This window comes from Phyllostomus discolor, chromosome 4, assembly GCF_004126475.2.
Source record: "Phyllostomus discolor isolate MPI-MPIP mPhyDis1 chromosome 4, mPhyDis1.pri.v3, whole genome shotgun sequence".
In the NCBI taxonomy this organism is placed as follows: Eukaryota; Metazoa; Chordata; class Mammalia; order Chiroptera; family Phyllostomidae; genus Phyllostomus; species Phyllostomus discolor.
Genome location: NC_040906.2, coordinates 193727630 through 193749856, shown reverse-complemented (window position 1 = coordinate 193749856; position 22227 = coordinate 193727630). Strand labels below are relative to the sequence as shown.

At 39.3% G+C, this 22227-nt stretch overlaps 1 protein-coding gene across 7 annotated transcripts in view; it reads right to left on the bottom strand.

Annotated features, from left to right (window-relative positions):
- Nucleotides 1-22227, bottom strand: part of UTRN (utrophin) — a 504099-nt gene that overhangs the window by 149389 nt on the left and 332483 nt on the right. For 5 of the 7 annotated variants that reach the window (XM_028510941.2, XM_036024842.1, XM_036024843.1 and 2 more), the window contains one exon: nucleotides 964-1136. In XM_028510941.2, the coding sequence (XP_028366742.1) occupies nucleotides 964-1136 (173 nt within the window). Of the gene's footprint in view, nucleotides 1-963; nucleotides 1137-11684; nucleotides 12631-19374; nucleotides 19383-21888; nucleotides 21895-22227 lie in introns of those variants that run through there. The other 2 variants (XM_036024846.1, XM_028510943.2) reach the window with 2 other exon arrangements.

Sequence of the window (22227 nt, the reverse complement as noted above, 5' to 3'; positions counted from 1 at the left end):
CAAAAGTACAATTGGTTTAAATTGTACATTTTTCAATATATTGTACAACTTCTGAACTTTAAAAAAAACTGATCCAGGTACAAGATCTTGGTCTTTCTCCCAATATTTTCTTTTGGATCTTTGCTCAGTAACATAAACTCAGTTTCCCCTAAACTTATATATTTATTAAATATAATTCTAAACTCCTCTTGACTTCCAACAACATTAATAATTGTCACAGTAGGTGTTTTTCCAAGGTCCTCTCCGAGTCAGGATTCTAAACCTCAAATGCGTCCTTATTGAATTTCATTCTCTTCAAATGCAGACATGCATCATCACGTTTCCACTTTAGTGTCCATAAGCAATATTTAATTTCTTCCAATTGGAAATACAAACAGCATCATGAAGCAGAACATGTTCATTGCCAAGAGTCTAAAAGGTGCAGATTCAAATCCTGGCTTGGCACTGGTTAGCTCAAACACTTGGCAAGCTCCTCACTTTCCTTAAGCCTCTGTTTCCTCACATTAAGAAAGGATTTTACTATTTACCTGCAAGAATTTTTTGAGTACTAAATAATGTTTGCAACGACCCTAACATGGTACTTAGTCAAGGTAAATGATAGCAATCAAGTGTTGGTAACATCATTATTAGTGTTATTTGGTTGAAAATGATATAAACAATGTTTGCAATGATCCTAACATGGTACTTAGTCAAGGAAATAATAGCAATCAGGTGTTGGTAACATCATTATTAGTGTTATTTGGTTGAAAATGATATGCAAATCTGTGAATAATCAAGAACAGCTGGCAGAGGGCACTGGCCATGGAGCTAAAACCAGAGCTTTAGAAAAGTAGTCTTTGCATTTAAACCTTAGAGTATTTCTGAGGAAGTAGCATGATCATAGGACTGCTTGTTCTCTGACTCAAATACAAGAATCAGACTCTCCTACACCATTAGTTTTATTTTAATATGGATTATTCTGACCTGATGCTTGCAGATTTTGCTTTTAAGTCGTTCCATCTTTGGTTCATATCATCAAGTCGATGCTGAAGCATAGTGGCCTCTTCGGAATTTCCCAATGCTTTTACCATCTTCTGCCTGTTTCCATCAATACTCTTAAATATGTCATTATGGGCATCAATTTCTGCCTGGATGTCCTAAAGAGGGAAAAGCAAAGAGATAATGCAAACGTTAGGTATTTGTGTCAGCATTACCTGGGATTCCTATATAGAGCTTTGTTTTTATATTCCACAGATGAGGTTTTCTTTTTAAAAGAAAAATAGTGAATTCCACCATGAATGATAACAAATTCAAGTGTTTCCAAATTTCTTGTAATAAAACTAATATTCTTTAATACACTGAAGATGATAATCTTCAATACATTGATTTTCCAGTTCTTAAAAATAAAATATATTACAATCTAAATTTCATTTTTAAGCTAGTTATATTCAATCAAATTCTTTCTCCCCCTTATATCTGGGTAAAACTCCAATCAAAATACAAAGTTTTAAAGAAGTTGTCAGATATCATATCATTTTAATTGCTTTTTCAACATTTAGACAAACTTACTAATTGTTCATTCCTTCAATCTAATAAAGTTTGTTTCTAAAATTAAAAAAACTTTCATAAAAATGTCCTCATTAAGAAATAAAAATGAATGGCAAAATAGGAAAGTACTTTGCTCATTTTTATAAAGTAAATTTTAGTGTAGTTTAAGTAAAATAAGAGCCATTATAAATTAACAGTAAAAATCAGTTCAGACATTGCAGAAGCATGTATCAAAAGCCTTAAAACTGTTGAAATTACCTATCCTAGGAAGACTTTTGTAAAAACACATTTATTGCATTGATTATTGTTTTTAAAGTAAAAAAGTGGAAACTATTAAGCAATTCCACTTCTGGAAATATATCCAAAGGAAATGAAAACACGAACGCAGAAAGATATCTACACCGCCATGTGCACAGCAGCATTATCTACAAGGGCCAAGACACAGAAAAGACCTAGGTGTCCATCGATGGATGCGTGGATAAAGAAGATGTGAGATACGTATGCAAGGGAATGTTATTCAGCCATAAAAAGAAGGAATCTTACTACATGACAACAGGGATGGACCTCAAAGGCATTATGCTAAGTGAAAGAAGTCAGACACAGAAAGACACGCACTGTACAATCTCATGTGGAATCTAAAAGGAGCAAACAATGAACAAACTTATAGAAAGAGAAATCATACTTTTCACCAGAGGTGAAAAATGGGGAGAAGGAGATATTACAGGAAAGTAGTCAAAAGGTACAAAGTTCAATTATAAGATAAATAAATACTAGGCATGTAATATATGATGCGATAACCATAATTAACACTTGTGTATGATATATAGAAAAGTTATTAAATGTATAAATCCTAATAGCTCTCATCACAAGAACAGTTGTTTCCTTTTTTCCCTTTCTTTTCTTTGTATTGTTTCTATATGAGAAGAGAGATGTTAGCTTAACCAATTATAGTAATCATTTCACAATATCTATATATCAAACCATCACACTATACTCCTTAAACTTATACAGAGCTGAACGTCAGTTGTTTCTCAATAAAACTGGAAAAAAGTGGAAACTATTATAACACATTAACAGTAATATAATATCAAGTTTAAAAATGGAGGATATAAAACTATATGTTCATTTTAAAGTAGGTATTTAAATTAGCATATGTATTTCTACATCATTACACACATATATTAAAAACTATAAGCAATAAATCAAAGTAATATATTCTCTTTATAAGAGGATCAGCAGTAATTTTAGTTTTCCTCTTTATACTTCTCTGAGTTTCCAAGTTTCTATAAAAGATGGGGTTGCTTTTTGTAATTTAGATAAGTATAAGAATTTTAAAATTTAAAATACAGAGGTTCTTTGATTTTTTAATAATCTCCCACTATAAGGTTGTCAACCCAATTATCTGTATTAATTTGGCAATCATTTTTTCTTCCCGAATAAAATGGAAACAGCCTAGTTGTAGCTAAGTCTAATGTGACAGCCGCTATTATTCAGCAAATGGGTGTGAACTTACAAACAGAACAGACACAGAGGGGGCCATGAAGGGGTGGGGGAAGTCTCCATGGCATTACTTGGTAAATATTAAGGCAACGTACTGCAAAAATTAAAAGTGTGTATTTCAGGTAATGAATCTGAATTATGAATTAGTAAAGGAACAGAAAACTCAAACACTATAGTTTCATTACACCCTTCTCATCTTTGGCTTTCCTTCATAAGCCTCACTCTTCTGAAGCTTCTCTAGTTCTAAAAGAGCATGATGAAAATTTTTAATAGAAATTCTCTGAATACTCAGAATACTTTCATTAATGTGTAACTCAATTCTGGTAAACGCTCTACGTCACCCATCAAGAACCAAGCCTTAGAGGCCAGCATCTGAGTGACTGCACCTCGAGCACCTGCCGGCCTACATTAGCCAGAAGGATGCATGGAGGGGTCTCTGCACCTCACTGTCCAATCAGCGTGGTAGGAAGGCATCACTTACACAAAGCTAAGGGGCAGAAGAGCTCAATTATAGTTTCAGAGGACATCTGTGATGTCTAGCATGACACTAATAGGGTCATATTTGAGCTGTGGGAGAGATGAACGCAAGCTCTGATAGCCAGCTTCTGCAAATTTACGCTCCACATTTGCAAAGCCATTGGTCTCTGGGGTTATCTGGTCCTGGTGACAAAGCCACATCAGGTTCACCTGTAGAGCGTGACCTGAGTACACCAGCAATCAGGGTTAACCACTGAATAAAGTCTCTGAGATTACTGATTCTTCTGCATTTCACCAGCACACGTGCCCCAGATTATGCAGAGCAGACACCGACAGGAGCAACAGAACAGAGCCAGAAACTGATGCAAGGTTCTCAGGCAGGGCAACATTATGAATGGAAAATGTCAATCTCCTTATAGTCTTAGCTTGGAATGCTTCAAATGATATAAATAGATAAATGTATCTATGATATTCACCTGTCTCAAAAAACTTCATGACACAGTGAGCAAGCCTCACTACTGCCATCCAGAATCTGGCCCCATACTCCCTATATAAGTTTCTAGCCATCATTATCCATGGCCCACACCTAAAATCACAAGGCAACATCAAACCACAACTTCCCCAAGCAGCCAGACCTGTTGGCTTCCTTCCATATTCAAGAGACATGGGAAGACAGAAGCACATAAAAATCCATATATTGTTTCCTAAGTTTCACAAGCGCGTTCCACAACATCAGGAAATCTGGGTACCAAAGCATGCAGAAAGGTGGGCTCCTCACATCACAGCACGTCATGCCTTTTCCAACCCAGCACGATGAGGAACAGAGTAAAACAGAGTTGCATCACTGACTCAGTCATGTTATAAGTGTTTCTATAATGTTTCGGTTAAGAGCACTATCTACGACCAAGTATCCATGTTGAAATGTATCTTTCAAAAACCCTTGAAAAACCTTTCCACACATGAGCCTCAACAAAAGTTAGGAAGAAAACAACCAGAAAGTGATCAAAGAAAAGGAAATCCATATACATTATTATTTTTTTAATTTAACATTTGGTGGCATACTTTTGGGGGCAAATATATCAAGAGCTCCTAAAGACAGGAGATCATCTTAATATTTCTTTGTGAGCCTTCACAGTCTCCGAGCCTGATATAAAATAGATACAAATAGGTAATAGATAGTACGTAGACATACACAGGATAGACAGATGGATGTATAAATGCATAAATGAATATATAAATAAGTTCATCTGGTCTGACTGGCATGTTAGCCACTCAAGTGTCACAAAAAATCAGATAATGGAATAATTAGAAGGAGATGTAGTAATCATTTTGTTTAATCTCATTCAAAAATTTAATATAGGAAACCTAAAATTATTCAGAAGCCTTCACTGGAAGGTCCTGCCTAAGCTTTTCCCTGGAAGTTTGGAATTACCCACAATTCATGAATCATGCTTCACAGCCCGCTGTGCAATGATGCACTGGCTTTAAAGTGCAGATGCCAGCATGGGAGGCTGTCAGATTAGGACTCTGATAGAGCAGCAAATGGTGAAATAAATTAAACTCCCATGAAACAGGGTTTACTCTTGCTGCATAGCTGGGAGGCTTGCCCTAGCAATGCTTACCTCTCTCCCCTGAAAGCCTTTCAGAACATTACACAGCACAAAATGGTTATTGGTAATTAGTTACGGGGATGTGGCCCATCCAGAAGCACAAAGCAATGCTCTTCCAGGCATTTAACGTAAGCCAGTCGTGTGCACAGAGGGGCCACAGCAAGGTGATCAAGCAGTGAAATGACACTTGGAAACAGAAGAAATATTCTACAGATTCACTTGGAAGGCTTAAAACATACCTTCAAACAATGTAAACATAATATGGAAGGTTAAAAAAAGCAAGGGGTTTAGAATAATAGGACATATTTATCACTAAACAAAAACACCATTAAAAGCCTAAAATTTACCCTTTCAGGAGAACCTGCCAGAAGACAGTTAAAAAATACATCGGGTCAATGATCAACAGTCTTTTTGTATACATCATGCAATACCCAGGACAACATAAATTCCCCAATAAAGGAAAACATGTACTTGCTTCCTTAATTACTTACTAACTGATATTTATTTTAACACCAATTTTGCCTTTAACTGGATATTTCTCTAATGATACAACCCATAGAGATATTATAGGCAAACACTGCATATCACATCACTTTTATTTCTGTATAATGTTCTAAGATCACATCGTGGCCCTAAACATGTAAGTAAAATTTTCCTTCGATGGTGATATACGGAACCGTTTGAAGGCTCTGATAGGAAACGGGATGTGGGAGAGTGCCACCAGGAGTCTGCAACGACCCCACCGGTGCGGGGAGAGATCCATCGTCTCTGGGGCTTGCTGACGCAACTGAGGTTTATTTTCGCGCGGCATATTTACCTGACCCGACATGGACACAGCGATGTTTCCCCTGAAGGAGTCCTCAGCCCTTTCCTGAAGGTGAACGAGTGAGGTCAGCAACAACGTCCCTACTATATCCCAAGGGGGCTGCCAAAGCAACACAGTGAACCCTTCAGGAAAGGAAATGCACTGACCCTTTCCAAAGGAAGACTGGACTCCGGAGACAGGGTAGGATGGAGTATCAGGAGCTCAATAAGATTATAGTCAGAGCTTTAGGTTTTAAAAATGAGGAATCATAATATTTTAAAAAATAGGTATTATCTAAAAAAATAACACAACCACCAGATAATATTATCAAAGTTCATTAGGTGATACATAAATACACTTTGAGACAGTTTGTAAGGCTTCTGGTGAGTTACTGCAGTTAATCAGTCAATTGATAATTACAATGAATTTACTGACTTCAATGAATTATTCAACGAATAGTTTAGAAGCTACATTTCCTTTCCACAATTAATCTTATAGATTTTAACCACTCTATTAATGATTATGAAATCACCACCTAGTCTGTAGCAGCATTTGTTGAGTCAGAAATCAATACCAGTAATGTTTTTCCCCATTTTCTGTGATTATAAATATATATTAGACAGTGGAGTAGGAAAAAAGTTCAATTAGTAAGTGGAACAAATTTACAATTAAATGCACTTTCAAGATAATTTGAACAAGCCGACTTGCAATGATAAAGAATCAATAAACTACATTTTAAATTCCAGCATAACAAATACGACCAGTAAGAAAAATATTTTTCACAACAGAAAGTTCCAAATTCTTGACTGCACTCCAACTGTTTCTAAAACACACTAAAATCCTAGTGAGTTAAAAAACAGTGGCTTTCTGTCCAAGGTAGTCTTTATATAAGCAGGTTTGCTCTACACACAGAAACAAGTTCCTTTTTTTAAGATTTTATTTTAATTTATTTTTAGAGAGAGGGGAAGGGAAGGAGAAAGAATGGGAAAGAAACATCGATAGACAAGACATACATTGATTGGTTCCCTCTCGCACACCCCCAACTGGGGGCCTAGCCTGCAACCCAGGCATTTGCCCTAACCGGGAATCAAACCGGCGACCTTTCAGTCTGCAGGCCAGTGCTCAATCCACCAAGCCACACCAGCCAGGGCCAAACACAATTTCTCAAGAGCAGTCATTAGATGTTTCATGTGGCCAAACTATTGGAGCATCTTAATGATCAAAACCATAGATAGTAGACTCACAAGTGAACAGGCCGGAAAACCTAGTCAAGGCTTTTCTGTGTTACAGGTTTTAATCTACAATCCTGGGACACCCAACTCCTCAACTCCTCACCTGTCTATAAGCAGTTCCCATTGCCCAGAAAGCTCCCAATGTCCTCCCCCAACACGGACACACACATCAGACACAATCTCAGTTATTTCCTCATCTTGTTTTTATTGTTGTTCAGTTACAGTTGTCCCACCTTTTTCTCCATTGCCCTCCCCTGCTCCCCCCGCACTGCCCCAGTCAATCCCCCATTATCCATGCCCATGAGTCCGCTACTCATATTCCTTGGCTTGCCCCTTCCCCTTCTTTCCCCTGTTACCCACCTCCCTCTTCCCCTCTGGTCACAAAGACCATAGGATTCCACCTAAAACTGGAACCTAATCAATAAAACAAACAAACGAGCAAAATAGAACCAGAGACTTGGTATTTCCTTATCTTAAACTCCTCTTCTCATTTAAACCCAGCTTAAATGTAATTTCTTTTTTTTTGTTTTAAAGATTTTATTTATTTATTTTTAGAGAGGGAAGGTATGGAGAAAGAGAGAGAGAGAGAAACATCAATGTGTGGTTGCTGGGGGTCATGGCCTGCAACCCAGGCATGTACCCTGACTGGGAATCGAACCTGCAACACTTTGGTTCGCATCCTGAGCTCAATCCACTGAGCTATGCCAGCCAGAGCTTTAAATGTAATTTCTTTAAGAAAGACTTCACTGCACCCCAATTAAATTAGGGCTACCTGTCATTCTGTAGCTCTTTCTACTTTGCTAAATCACATACTTGTACCAAAAAATGTCCTTGTTTAATGTCTGTGCCCTCCCACCAGGCCGGCAGCTCAGAGAGGGCAAGGCTCCCTGTGCTCCACTCCATCCGCACGCTGGCCCAATGCCGGCTACAAGCACTTCACAAATATTTACTAGATATTGAACGAGTGCATAGATCTTGAAATTGGAAGTTTATTGTGTCTTCAAGGACACATTTGTTTTAAAATTAGATGTTACCAGTTGAGCAGTAAAATATAGCTTCAAATTATAATTTTAAGTTTGTCATCGTAAAGGAGGTAAAGGCTGTGAAGGAAATTCTGCACTGAGCACGTCCTCTCTGTGTTGTCACTGTGGGAAGCAGCTCTCTCAAACGACTCACAAAAAGAGTGGCACTGTTCAGATTCTCTCTCTCTCTCTCTCTCACACACACACACACACACACACACACACATTCTTATCATTGATCACCTTAGTACCAGAACTGCATAAATTAACAGAAGGCAACAGTCACTCAAAATGTCACTGTGCTAAAACTGTCCACTACTCCATCTTCTTTGACTACTAAATAAATGGGGCTGTGCACAATGCAAATGGCCGAAGTGTGACAGTATATTAACCACCACTGAAGCTGTCAGATACTTCCTTCATGAAGTACTTTCAAGGAGAAAGTTAATTCATCCATGTCAGGTGGCAATAAAACCAGCTCCTGGGCAGGATTGCGGGGAGGTGCGTCGGTAGGCCAGCATTCTGTGTCACGTCAACTTGGAGTCTGAACTCTTCAGTGACCTGGACACATGTCCTGATGCTGCCCCCTCATCACTTGGTTGATGATTAGGACCTGCTTGGGACAGGCAACATGTCTTATCACAAGGTCATCCTCTTCTGGCGAGAAGTTTGGCTCAACCCCCTGTTTAGGACACCCCCTCTGGGGTACACACGGTTCCTATCAGCTGGGGTCTCCTGATCCTCGGTGAGCGGTCACCTTGAGGAAACAGTAGAGGACATCGCCTGACTCCTGGATCACAAGGACTCCCAGCGTTGCTTTTTCTGGCTTTAGAAGCTTAGGCATGAGTACCAAGTGCAACGTGTCCTTCCGGTCTCTTCTATAAACCACAATCCACACAACACACATTTGGTGGCTAGATAACCAAATACAGATCTCAACCATGTGCCAAACATTCATTTATGAATGAATACCCAATATACATCACAAAACCACTGGATTTCTCTAAAATTCAATAGTATTAACCAGAATTTACCTCACAAACAAACTGATGCTCTGAAGTTAGGCTGAAGGCCAGCTCTCTTCTGGGAATTTCAATAATCTGCCCAGCCTACAGATTTTCAGACTAACCATTATAGGAGGACCCATCGCCATCCAACCTTGGGCCCTAGTTTTCATAAAGCCTGAAACAGCTTCAAGAATACAGCAGTTATCTTTTTGCTATGAGAACCTAAACATCAGACTGAGCAACTACACCACTGATATGAAATGAAAAGTATAAGTCACTAAGGTTAGCATCGTCTCTAGAAGCACATCACTAATAGTGAGTTAAAAACAGGACTAAGAAAATTGAGAGTCAGGGACTAAAGAAAGACTGTTATTCAGCTTCTGAAGGTGTCACGTGGCTATTGCATTATAGCAGTTAAGCCCTGGTCTTCGCCTCGAAATGGCATTACTGCTTCCAGAGGTGGGGGAAGGCAGGTAGTTAGATTTGAGAGGTGTGATGCACTGGTACCGTTCTATAATACCAGTTTTCCTGGCAATGAATCAAGGTAGCAAGGGCTAAATATATGAGATGGCTTTTGTGAAAATACACCAAGGGTTTTTTTCTTAATACTTGAATTGAAGAAAAATACATTCATGTTTGACAACTTCCTACAAATGAAATATGGCAAAGAGATTAAGTTTCACATAGATTTTTATAAAAGCGTCTAACACAAAAATAAACACGTAAGGAGAACTGCAGACTGTGAATTGCAGCAAGACGGTTTCTTTAAATTGGTTCTTTGTCTCAATTTAAAAAAAAAAAAAAAGAGAGAGTCCCAAATCACGCCTCTGACAACAATAAGCCAGTAGACTCCTTCCCTGTCAATACAAGCACTAAAAATAAGAATAAGAAATAAGCTGATCCTAAGGTTTGGGAGTTAAAAGTGGAAACATACTCATATGCCCAGACCTTGTCACTCTGTCAATAAATTGGCCCAAAGGCAGAGGCAGGCTCCTAACCTCTGGTGTCTGACCTGGGCTTTTAAGACTACTGGCAGCAATTACTATACAAAAGTCCAACTCTTGCCCACAATCATTGCCTCTCAGGGGGTCTAAGTAATGAATTATTCATGTAACACATGCCCTGTACCTTTTTAGGAAGAAACTGACAGTTCTATACAAACCAAGCTAGCAGGCCACTTTATGGTCATAAAGTCCATCACCTGCTGTTACCAGCTGCCATAAAAAAGATATTCTCTCCCTCCTCCACCCCTTTTAAATGGTGAATGAGTAGACTGGGAACCATCCTTTACTCTCAGGAATTTAGGTGCTTAACAACATATTAAAGCAAGAGGTCAAAGTGCACCCTGTGTTACAATCCTTACTTCTACCATTGGGGGCTGCAGGGAGATGGGGAGAAGGGTGCATTGAACCAGAAGTTAAATTCTTTTTTCTCTATATTCTGCCCAAACACTGTTTCGATCATCAGGAGGCAATAACTGCAATTGTTTTGGAGCAACTTTCAAAGTTTTCAGATGACGTGGTTTTATACCATTCTCCTCTGGCAACTGCAGTTTTGTAAGAAAAAGCCCATGATTCCTTTAACGACTCCATACAGTCTTGCATAATTTGTACTCGTAATGAACCATAGGGTATTCACGGTGAGAGCCACTGAGCGCATCTCTAACAACTGATAAGTAACTGATTTATGCACATAATGAGAATCCTTTGCCTCTTTTTCCTTTTCTTTAAAGGCTGGAAGTTGAAAGAAGATAGGTGCTTGGCATCCAAAGTCTAAGGCGGGCAGGAGCCCATGAGCTGCACATTGAGGTTTTCTGTTTTGTTTAACTATAAATGTAAGGTAGCATTTGGCAGGCTAGACTCGGTCCCGGAGTGTGCCAAGAACTTTCCTATGGAAAAAAAGGACTAAATGCAATATTAATGATCTAAGCATTAAATCTCCACATGCAAGCACTCTGTGTTTAAAACAGACACACTCGGGGTGGGCGGGGGGGAGGAAAAGCTTAAGATCAGACGTGCCATCGTCACTGTGAGGCATCTTCTCCCGGCTCCCTCCCAGAACTGCATCTTCAGAAACAAGGCTGGCAAAGGCAGGGCTGGGCACTGCAGGGAGATAAACCTGAGGGGCAAGGAAAACAGGACCCATGCCTGATGAAGTCAGACTCTGGCATGAAAACCTGGTGTTGTTGCTGGTCTATTTTTTTTTTCCTCCAAAATAACTTTCAGTTAAATTACCAACCGACTTGAGTACAAAAGATCTCTTCTGAGGTGGAATTCTAAAACTGACAGGCATCATGGGAAGCCCTCCTGACCAAAGGAAAGAATTGCTAATTGTCTCTTTAGTTAAAAAAAAAATTTAAAGGGGATATCAAATCAAGTATGCCTTAGAAATTATATTAAATAATCAGAATCAATAGAATATATGCCATCTAAATGTACAGTAAAAGACAAGAAGAGAAAGAAGGGAAAAAACAAGGACATTCATGAAATTAGCTTTCTGCATACCTTTTCAAACTTTGCCAGCAATTCCCGTAAGCTGAAGTTCAGACCAATCATCGTCCAGTAGCCCTTGAAGTTTACATCTTTCCGGCAAACTTCCTCCAGACAACAGCGTTCCACTTCCAAAACCCGTATCTTTTCTGGCTATACTTTAAAATCCTTTGTAAAATCCTTTACAAGCCTTGCCCTTGAGCTATGGTCCATGAGGAGCAGCAGCAGCTTGTGCTGGGACATGTTAGCCGCCCCACCGAGGGTCCGTTCTTTCATGGACTTTGGAGCTCTCGAGGACTAGATCTGCTCCTACAGTTTCTGGGAGCTGTGTTCCACGAGGCTGGCATGGTCTCCTTTTTCTCTGGGAAGCCCAGGATTCCCTTTTGCTCACCTCACTAATGACCTGCAGCCCACGACTGGTCTCTCCTGGGCCCCAAGCTTAGAGTTTGGTCTCAATTACACACAGCAAAAAGAAGCTATATCCTGGAAACTTGCATGAGAGAAGGCAAAAAAAAAAAAAAAAAAAAAAGAGCCAAGTATTACCAACTTCCTCCATTCAGACTGGTTTCAGAAAGAAAAAGAAAAAAAAAAAATCCTGGGTAAAGAGCCAGTTTTCAAAGAGCATGACTTATGTAGAGTTCGAACAGCAAGGAGTGTACTCTTGTCTGAAGAAACACCCAAACACAGGACAAGAGGCCACCGGTTTGCACTCTCCCAGACACCGGCAGCCTGTGTTGCTATGGTAACCACCAAGCTAGTTTCAGTCCATTTCCCTAGGTCAGGCTATGCCTAAGGGATGCTGTCAGTGCAACAGAACTAAGCTGTTGGAAAGTTGTTCTATCTGTCGGGAGAAAAGTTCGAGCTGCCCACCCCGTGGCAGGGGATCATTTGCAGAGTTTGTGGCAGGGGAGCAAGGGCAGCCGGCCCCAGAGGCTTCCCTCCGTGATCTGACAGTGGTGTGGCAATCCACCGCTCTTTCCAGCAGTTGTTTATTATTTTAATCAGCATCCTCCCTTCCACCACCCCTCACACAGTTTGAAGTGAAGCTCACTCCCACTTCCTGGAGGCCGCCCTGCCCCAAAATGCAGAACTTAGCTCTCAAATTGTCTTGATCCTGAATGGATCCCAGGATTCATATTCCAAGTTGGAGCCCACCCAAGAAAACAAAAGAAGGTAGGTGTACAAGACAATACAAGTCACAAAACAAAATACGTGTGATCAATTGTGTTCTTTCTGAAAAGGTTTTAACAGTATAATGATGGGGGGAAGAAAGGAAAGTTTCTTTGGTCCATTGATAACTCTAAGAGCCATTCAGACTTGTTTGCACGTGGGGAATTCGCTTGTTTGTGAAATTAAACTTAAGGGAAACTACTCAAAATGTGAGTAATAACCAGTTACCTTTAAATGTATCATTTGATGTTAACTTGTTACTGGTACTCAAACTCTATATCCCACAAAGTTTTATAATAATTGTAATAAAGCAAAGTGTAATAATTGCTTCAAAGGAAAAAGTTCAATCCAATACTATGGATCTGATGCCAAAGCAAAAATGTGATTTTGCTTTTTGCATTAAATAGCTATTTAGCATATCAATAAAAGTTAAGTGTGACAGATACATCCATATGAAACATATTTCTCTAGCTGTGTGTAGAATTTTGTCATAAATATACAATGCTTTTAAAAGTGACACAATCACAAGTGGAATGTTAATATAATTAAGTTTACTCTTTGCATCAGGGCGTAGAGCAAAGGAAAAAAAAAGCCTGTGAAATTAGACTATGGTCCTCCTAAAAGGCTATTTGAGTCACTTGAATATAAAAATTGTTAGCATTTATTTAATCACATAGAGAAAGAGATTCCACTGATAAAGGAAACAAAAAAAACCTGTCAGGGAACAGTATACAGTATGGCTATTACGTTTTGGATTTGCACACCATTTTTCTTTCCATTTCATTCCCGACTTATTTTCATATCAGTATTTAAATAGCATATGTTTTACATATGCGGATCCTACAAAATTTAACAAGCTTTTAAAATATTTTCATCATTTATTCATAAAACCTAACATGTCCCCAGGGGCAAAATGGCTTTATGAGATTTCTAGCAGAATGTGTTCCTCCTCCAAGTGCCCAATTCAGATTTACACACAGACACCATTCTTTCAAAAACAAGTGTGGTGAGCTAGTGACAATGCAGAAGTTTGTAAGTAAGAAATGATCGGTGCACCTTGGATCAAAAGAGCATTTTAAACGTCAGCATGAAGACCAGTCATCAGAAAGGGAGTGAAGAAACACACAGAAACTGACCAGACTGACCCTGGCTGGCTGTGGGGGCTCTGGGGCCACATGCTGAGATCTTTCAGCAGCAACAAATAAACTTTTTACATAAATACAAAACAAAAGGAACCACCAGCACCAGCACCACCAGCACCACCAGCACCACCAGCACCACAAATAAATAAATAACAAATAAATAAAGGAGGCAGAGAGAAAAAGAACAGTCTTTCCCAGCTGGGCAAACTTCCAGCTACCACCCAGGGTGCTGGAGGGCCGTGATCCGAGACATGTGCAAGCACGCAATCCCCCATGCACGCACGTGAGGACGGAATTCAATAAAAACTCCGTGAAACATCAGAGACTTCCCCAGTCTTTTTCCAAAGCAGACTCTCAGGTTTAAAGGGTTCTTCCACCAAGACAAGAATGGTATGTTATTCTTAGAGCTTGCAAATATCTTGCATCCTGAGACAAGGCTGATCTTTATGAAGGAAAAGCAGCAGCATCCTGCGTGTTAGGGAGTCTTCCCAAAACATGAAAGTAATGGAATTTTTATCGGCGTGACAGGTACGTGTGTGCTAGAAGGGACAAAAACAGGGGAAGTGGAGAGGAGCATGTCCCCACAGGGCATTCTAGAGTGCGTGCCCAGAAGTCCGTGCCCCGTACCAGCTCCTGGCTTCCCTGACATTCCAGACAAACGGGCCCAGACCCATTTCTCAGAACTGACATCCTTGCCTCAGGCAGAAAAGAGAACGCAAAATAAAGCTTCCTTACTTACAGTTAGGACATACCAAGAACTAAGATACTTTTGAAGAGAAAAAAGGGGAAAACACTCCGTGGATCTATATGAAACCATCCAAAAACATTTTTTTTTCAATTCTCACATAATTAGAATAACAGGGTAACTTTAATCTCACTAAAACATTGGAAAGCAACTAAAAATGTGATTTTTAAAGTGTCAAAGACAAAAGGATTATTTATGTAAAAATCCAAAGATATTCTATAAAATTCAAGTAGCTAAATATCTAATGTTCTTCAAAAGCACTGTGCTTTCTGATGGCCGAGGGACACATCAGAAGTGAGACAGACAATGTCAATGTGAATTGCTTTATTAATAGTGAGCACATTTTACTGCGGGTAACATGCATGTTGGATACTGATAAATAATTATACTGAGTTCAAACTTTGTACACAAAATATCACCTTGGTGATATACTTAATAACTCTGTAGCCTCTTCTTTTTTAATCAAGTACCTCTAATACTTCTACAACACTGTGATCATTAAAAGAAAACACAGAGGCTTCCAATGAAAGCAATACATCGCCAGAGAGACAATAATTGAATGATAAAAATCTGAAGTGCATGGCATTTTGCCAAATCTACCCTAGTGTGTAAATAAATAAATTGGGCACTAATCTTCAAGAGGTGGAATAAATATAATCCCTACAATAAATCCCAACATAATCCCTACATCACTGAGTAGCCTCAGATTCTCTAGCAAAATAATCCATGTCTCAAACAGAGATACCTAGATCCAAAAAAAACGAAGGTTACAGAACCACCAGGCAGCATAGAAAAACTCAACAATGGAATCAATAAAATCTAAATCCAAATGACTTAATAAACAACACATTCTATCGCCCAAACGAAGAGCACAATGTACCTGTATGAGTCGGGCAAAAACATTCAAAGGCTAGGCTAATTTCAAAATTTTTTATACTTAAAAACTGTATTGCATTTAATTTGTTTTTTAAAAAATGATGTATTTAGCGATTCCATCGAGGCAATAAAGACATTCTTTTGGGTTCTGTCAAACACAAGCGGAAAGAGCAGGCCAAATGCTCTGCTGAAAGTAATCTGTCTCACACACAGGGTGGATCTTCGAGTGCCTTTCCAGCTAAACACAAAGCTCAGTTTTTTAAAAAAAAAACTATGAAGACAAAGCATGTTTTCTATGCAAAACCGAGCAAGTTTATCTTTACATTGTTCACTATGAAAAAAAAAAGAAAAGGAAAGGGAAAAAGAGAAAAGAAAAACAAAAACTTCTCAGGAGCCTCCAGGGCAAAGCATATGGAGGTCAATAGGTGATCACACATAAATTGGTGCATCGTGGCCTCATTCAAAATGAAGGGCTTCAGGCATGGGTAGGAAAATCCACTTGTTGTCACCCCATTCTGGCTGCAGGAAGATCCAGGTTATAATGCCTCTAAAAGGAATATGCACAGTTCTTCTTTTCATAACATTTCCAAATCATTTCAGAATTCAAAAACAAAGTAGTTTCAAGATCCTCATCATGATCTGAGCTTGCGAATTCCCTGTCTACTGCCGCTGCCCTTCTGTTAAGGGAGACTACTCAACACATGAGAGCTTTCTAGTTACCATCAGCCAGCAACCAAGTCTGTCAGCTGGTAGCTATTTAAAGTAATATACGGCCCTAAAGGCCAGAAGGTTCAATCTGAAATGGAGGCCTGAGCCCCCTGATGAAAGGCGGAACCCTCCTTTTATCCCAGGAAGTTCAGACAATGTGCTTTGTACACAAAGAATGTGTACAAAAATTTTTAATGTTCATCTCTTCAATAATGTCATCTATTTTGATAATCAGACAGGTGGCCGTTGGGAAATAAAAATTATAATTCATAAGGAAAAAATTCAACACTTTATATATTCCCATAACCTACAGCCAGAAGACCCTACTAGGCATTAGAAAGGCACAAAGAGCTTTTTCTTCTGCAGGCAGTGGATGGGTGGGGTAAGGACTGAGGAAGAAAACCCCAGCTGATCTGCTTCTGAATTAGCCAACCAGGTGCAGGGTCAGCCTTCGGCAACCTTCTGAATATTTAATGATCCAGAGAGCACTTCTTCAGGTGACTAAAAATAATGCCAAGGCAAGTTAATGCTCCAAAAACCATGTCCTTCCTAAGAAATGCGCAGCGCGGGACAAGAGTGAAGGCACCTCAGGAGGCCGAGCCTCACGCTGCCCGGTGTCCACCTGCAGCCCACGCCTGTGGGATACACAGCGAAGCCACACAGGGATTTTGGGCAAGTTCTCAAAGGTTTCTAACGGCGTTTCCCAACCTTCCTCAGCTACCTAGATTAAGAAAACTTAAGGCCCGGATTAAAATACAAATTTTAATAATATCAACAAACACGTCGAGATAAATGAAAACTGAAGGTGCCATTTTCCTTCACGAGTAAAAAACTGGGAGTCTTCCCAGGAGGGCATTGCACCTGGAACCTGAGTGTGAATTCGAGCCACTGGGCAGTGGGCGAAAGCAGAGGAAGTGCACACTAACCCCGTGAGACCAGCCACGCTTCTGTCTGTAACACTAGCTCCCCCGACGCGTGCCACTCCGCTCAGAGCTGACCGACCGCTTCAGCTCGGCGGCGTGCTCCTGCCCTCTGTCTGCTTAGCTTCCCGGCTGGAAGTCTCTGCATGTCCAGGGCCCAACCTTCTCGAACACGTTACCCATGATGCGTCTTCACTGATCTCACCAATAACCAGTCGATACACTTACACAACGAACCACTTATGCTTGCAAATACAGCTCCCCGAAGTCACAGACCATCGTCATCGTGCGTTCCTAAGTATCTTCAGTTATATTTACTTTCTGTATGTTTACATCACGTTCCTCATTTGCTTATTCTGAGCAATGAGTTCTGTGATGGCTTTTTCTTTCCAAAAAGTTTCAAGTCAACTGTACAGCGGACCCAGACAATGCATTATGCCTTTCATAATAAAATCTATAGGCTGATTACAGAAGAGAAGAATTCCTCTGTTCAACAGAATTAAGTTAAGCCAGTACATTTCCTGGAGATTATTAGAAGCAGTAGAGTTGACTTTTAAAAATCCGCCAAATTTGGGGCTGGACATAATTTAGCAATATTCGTCAAACATTAAAATGCATATAAGCTTTGAATTAGAAATTCTATCCCGAGGAATTTAATTTGTAAACATATGTGCAGACATATGCACAAGAATGCTCAATAAGTTCTATGTGACATAGTGAAAAGTTAAAAACAACCTAAGTGTCCATCAATAGGTAACTTTTTAAATAAATTAGATTCTCACAACAGAATGCTGTTCACCCATGGAAAAGAAAGGTGGTGATAATAAATCATCTCTAATATATATGTATATATATAGTTATATATGTATATGTCCAGTAAGAAAATACTGACATGGATGCATAAAGGCACAATATATGGAATGATAAGTACTATCAATATTTCTGAGAGATATATAAGGAGGTAGAAGGTGGTTATTTCTCAGACAGGGACTAGAGATCTGTGTGTCTGCAATGGGACACTTTAAACCTTTCATACTGTGTGAAATTTTTATCACAAGCACATGGTACATACTCCACACAAAATTAAATCAATAAACAGATGGAGAACTCTCAAGCAAAACACGTTTATCTTTCTAGGTAGATATCTCTTCCCCCAATGGTGGCATCATTAGATTTGAAGGTAAATGCCATCAGAGACAATCATCTTTGTCTCTGAGAGATTCGGCAGTTCTGAAGTGGCAGATGGCCTGACATTCTACCCAATCAGCCCTGGACAGAAGCAAGCCTTCAGCGGCCGTGGGCGGCTGGTCAATGGTCAACTTTTCTAAAGAAGACACAGACAAAGCCTTTTTGTTCTCCTAAGTTACTCTGTAACTAGTAACTCCAGTTTATTTAAGAAATAACTGTGTCTAAAAAGGCATTACACTGTATAGTTTAAGTCATTTTCATTCCAAGGAAACCAGTGCTGCCATGTTCATCTAACACCATGACATCCCACGGTATGACATTTTTTGCGATGTTGATAAGATTAGTTGATGCACGCACACACGCACACAGACTATAGAGCCCGATTTCTTCAAGGCAATTGAAATATGGTTCCATCGTTCAGGCCGGACTCAGTGCAGCTGGCAGAGCGAGAGTCCCAGCATCTACTCAATGGCTCAAGAGAGACTGGGGGACACGCAGCAATCTCATTCATGGTCCAAGTTACCATAGTGAGAGAGAACACAGCATGGACCCTGTCCTGATTATCATGTCAGGAGAAGGCACGTTTGATGTGCTCTGAAGGTCACTCTAACAGAATATTAAAGGAGAGCAACCACTGGACACCGAGATGGGGTTCGTTCTTATTTGGGACTTTCTCTCACAGGAGGAGCTTTACAATCTGATGCCCTACACTAAATGTTGTCAAACCAGGAATTTAAAGCACAATTTAAATCTAGAATTTGTTCTGGCAGGTGTTTTAACTTTAAAATTCGAGTATGAGGTGGCTGTAGTAACAGAACTTTTAAAAGCACACCACCTAATCTAGTATTTATGCTTATAAAATCAGTCTTGACAACAAAATCATAACCTTGGAAGGCTAAACCCAAGTGATGTCCCTATGGCACAAAACCTTTTTCTTAAAACCTATTGCATAAAACCTGCATCTCTGACTAATAGTACTTCGGAGATACCTTTGTAATTAATTAAAGATGCATACAATAAAATTGACCCAATTTTTTAATAATACTGCCACTTTCACCAAAAGTATCCACACCCGCCTTGACCACCAGATGGAATGACCATTGGTGACGTGCACACTCACGAGTCTCATATCTGTCATCACTCAGTGGATTCAAAACACAGCGCATGTTACTAGGGACGCTACAGACAACATAAAATTAAAAATTATGAAACTGATTTAGAAAATTTAGTGCAACCTAAATGTTGATACAAAATATTCTGAAGCGTAATATTCTCTGACTCCTCTTGCCCCATCTCTATTTGTACCTCCAGAGCTACTGGTGGTGCCTTCTTAGCTGTGGAATTTTTTAAATGCCTCTTCACTACCTTATAGCCAATAGTACAAACTCGTATAAAAAAGATTATAGCTCAGAATGTCAAGAATTTAAATCAATTAGAATACAACTTTCTCTCTAGAAATTATGAATCAGTTGAAATTATGAACACTGTTACTATGATAGTCTGAAAAGTGATGTAGAGCCTGTTCAGTAATATGGGAAAGTAATACAACAACTAGATTGTTCATTTGTATTATTACATCCCAGCCCTGTTTTATCTTTCATGGAGTCAAGGGACTTGACTAGTGATTTCAACTGTAACACTTCTCTAAATGCTTGACCCAGAAAAAGACACACTTGAACCTCCATCTGGACCTTGCCTTTTCTTTGTGAAATGATCCTGTGACACTTCAGCAAATGCTCAGATACTCTCAGGCACAAAGACATCCACCCAGACACCCAGGCAGAAAGTACTCTATCACAGATTGGCCATCGGTTTCAAAAAATTCATGGATGGTTTTATTTATACCACAATTAAGACTTTCATGCAATTCTATGAAATACTCCAAGTGCATTGGGTTTTCTAATATTGAAATTGAAGGTTCTACTAAGTTTTCATCTATTCCAAAATCATTAACAAAAACTCTGAAAAACATCACTATTACACAAGAGTGTTTTGAGAAGCATGTGTATATTTCCTTAATATGTCTGCATATTTTTACCAAAATGCTTATAATAACCCGTTAAGTGTCAACACTGGCTATCAGTAGCAACAGATTAAAAATGTAAATAAATTATTGAAATGTTCCAACCACTAATTATTTAAAAATATTATATGGCAAAATATCCGCCACATGAGTGACACAGTTGCTGAAGTGGCAGCACTTTCTCCATCCTGCTCATTGTGCGTCCCAGAGGTCTCAGCGGCCCCTGACACCAGCAGACACCCGGGGCAGAACCACCGGATTCCCGAATCTCCGCCTCATAGACCATCTCTTCGCGACCCCCTAAAACGCCGAGACCCTGCACAATGAGGAACCACCAGTAAGCACACCCAAACTACCAACCATTTGAACACCCCCACATCTGGATGTTTTTGACACTCTTACTTCACTTCTCGCACTCATCTCCTAGCAGGATCACCTCAAGCGGTCCTTCTTAATGCCTGTCTCTCTACCCTCAAATTATCTTCTGTATCCCGTTAGCGTGACAAACCAAAATAAATGATTTTCAATACCTACTTTAATAAAAAAGTCACTTAGTTTATCTCATCCTCTATTTCTTTACCTCTAAAACTAGCATAATAGTAGCTAATTCAAACGTAAATTAACTGACTTTTTTTAGCTTTTTAAATTTGTTAAACTTATTGGGGTGTCATTGGTTAATAAGATTCTATACATTTCATGTGTACATTTCTATGATACATCACCTGCATATTACATTGTGTGCCCACCACCCAAAGCCAAATCTTCACCGTCACCATATATTTGACCAACTGTGACTTTTTTAGGACACTTAGGTCTGGCAACCCGTGCTTGGTCCATAGAAAACACTTAATAATAATAAATACAAAGTTCATTCCCTGCTTACCGCTTTTAAATTCAAAAGTTCTCAGTATAGTCGTATCAGCCCTTCTGCCTTTTCTTAATGGCTCTCCACATCCCCGCCCAAAACACTCTAAGCTGCAGTGTAGTCCTGTCCAATCGAACTCCCTGAGATGATGGAAATCATCTTTATCTTTAAAGAAGATGGACATCTTCTTTATCTTTGATGTCCATCAGAGCATTATGGCTATTATATGTTTGAAATGTGGCTAGTGTGACTGAGAAACTAAACTGTGGTTTTGTTAAATTCTAACCAATTGAAATTTAAATGCAGATACTACATGTGGCTAGTGGCCTTGCTACCCACTCCAGACATGATTTCCTCACAATATTCTAAAGGATACGGTTTCCTGCCTTTCTCCAATACACATTACTTTTTCTCCATTGGTAGAATTCTTTTCCGTGAAATTACAGCCTCTTCTTTCTCTATCAATTCAAAATTTATCCAGCCATTCAGGTCCGATTCAATTTCCACCCTCTACTGAAAGCCCTGGACGGTAGCTCCCATTCAGCAGTTTCCTATCCATATTTGTCATCTCCAATGACCAACCCTGTGCTGTACTATCCTGTACTTTACTTACATGCTGCCTGGTTTTGTTCACAGGCTGTTTTGTCAATTTGTTTGTCCTGCCCTCTAACACCACTAGGAAGAATGCTCATCGAGAGAAGGAGAAAAAATTTGAATTTATGGGTCTGTCAAATGTCCTAAAGGATGATAAATGCACAACCATTGCTCAACAGTTTTCACTGGCTAGAATAAAACAATTAGAATTTATTAAAATTGTACATTTTTAATGTGATTTTACAATATTTTTAAAAAGCCATGATCTTGGCAGACACTTACTACATTTACAAAATTACCGAAATAGTTAATCTAATTCAACTCTCA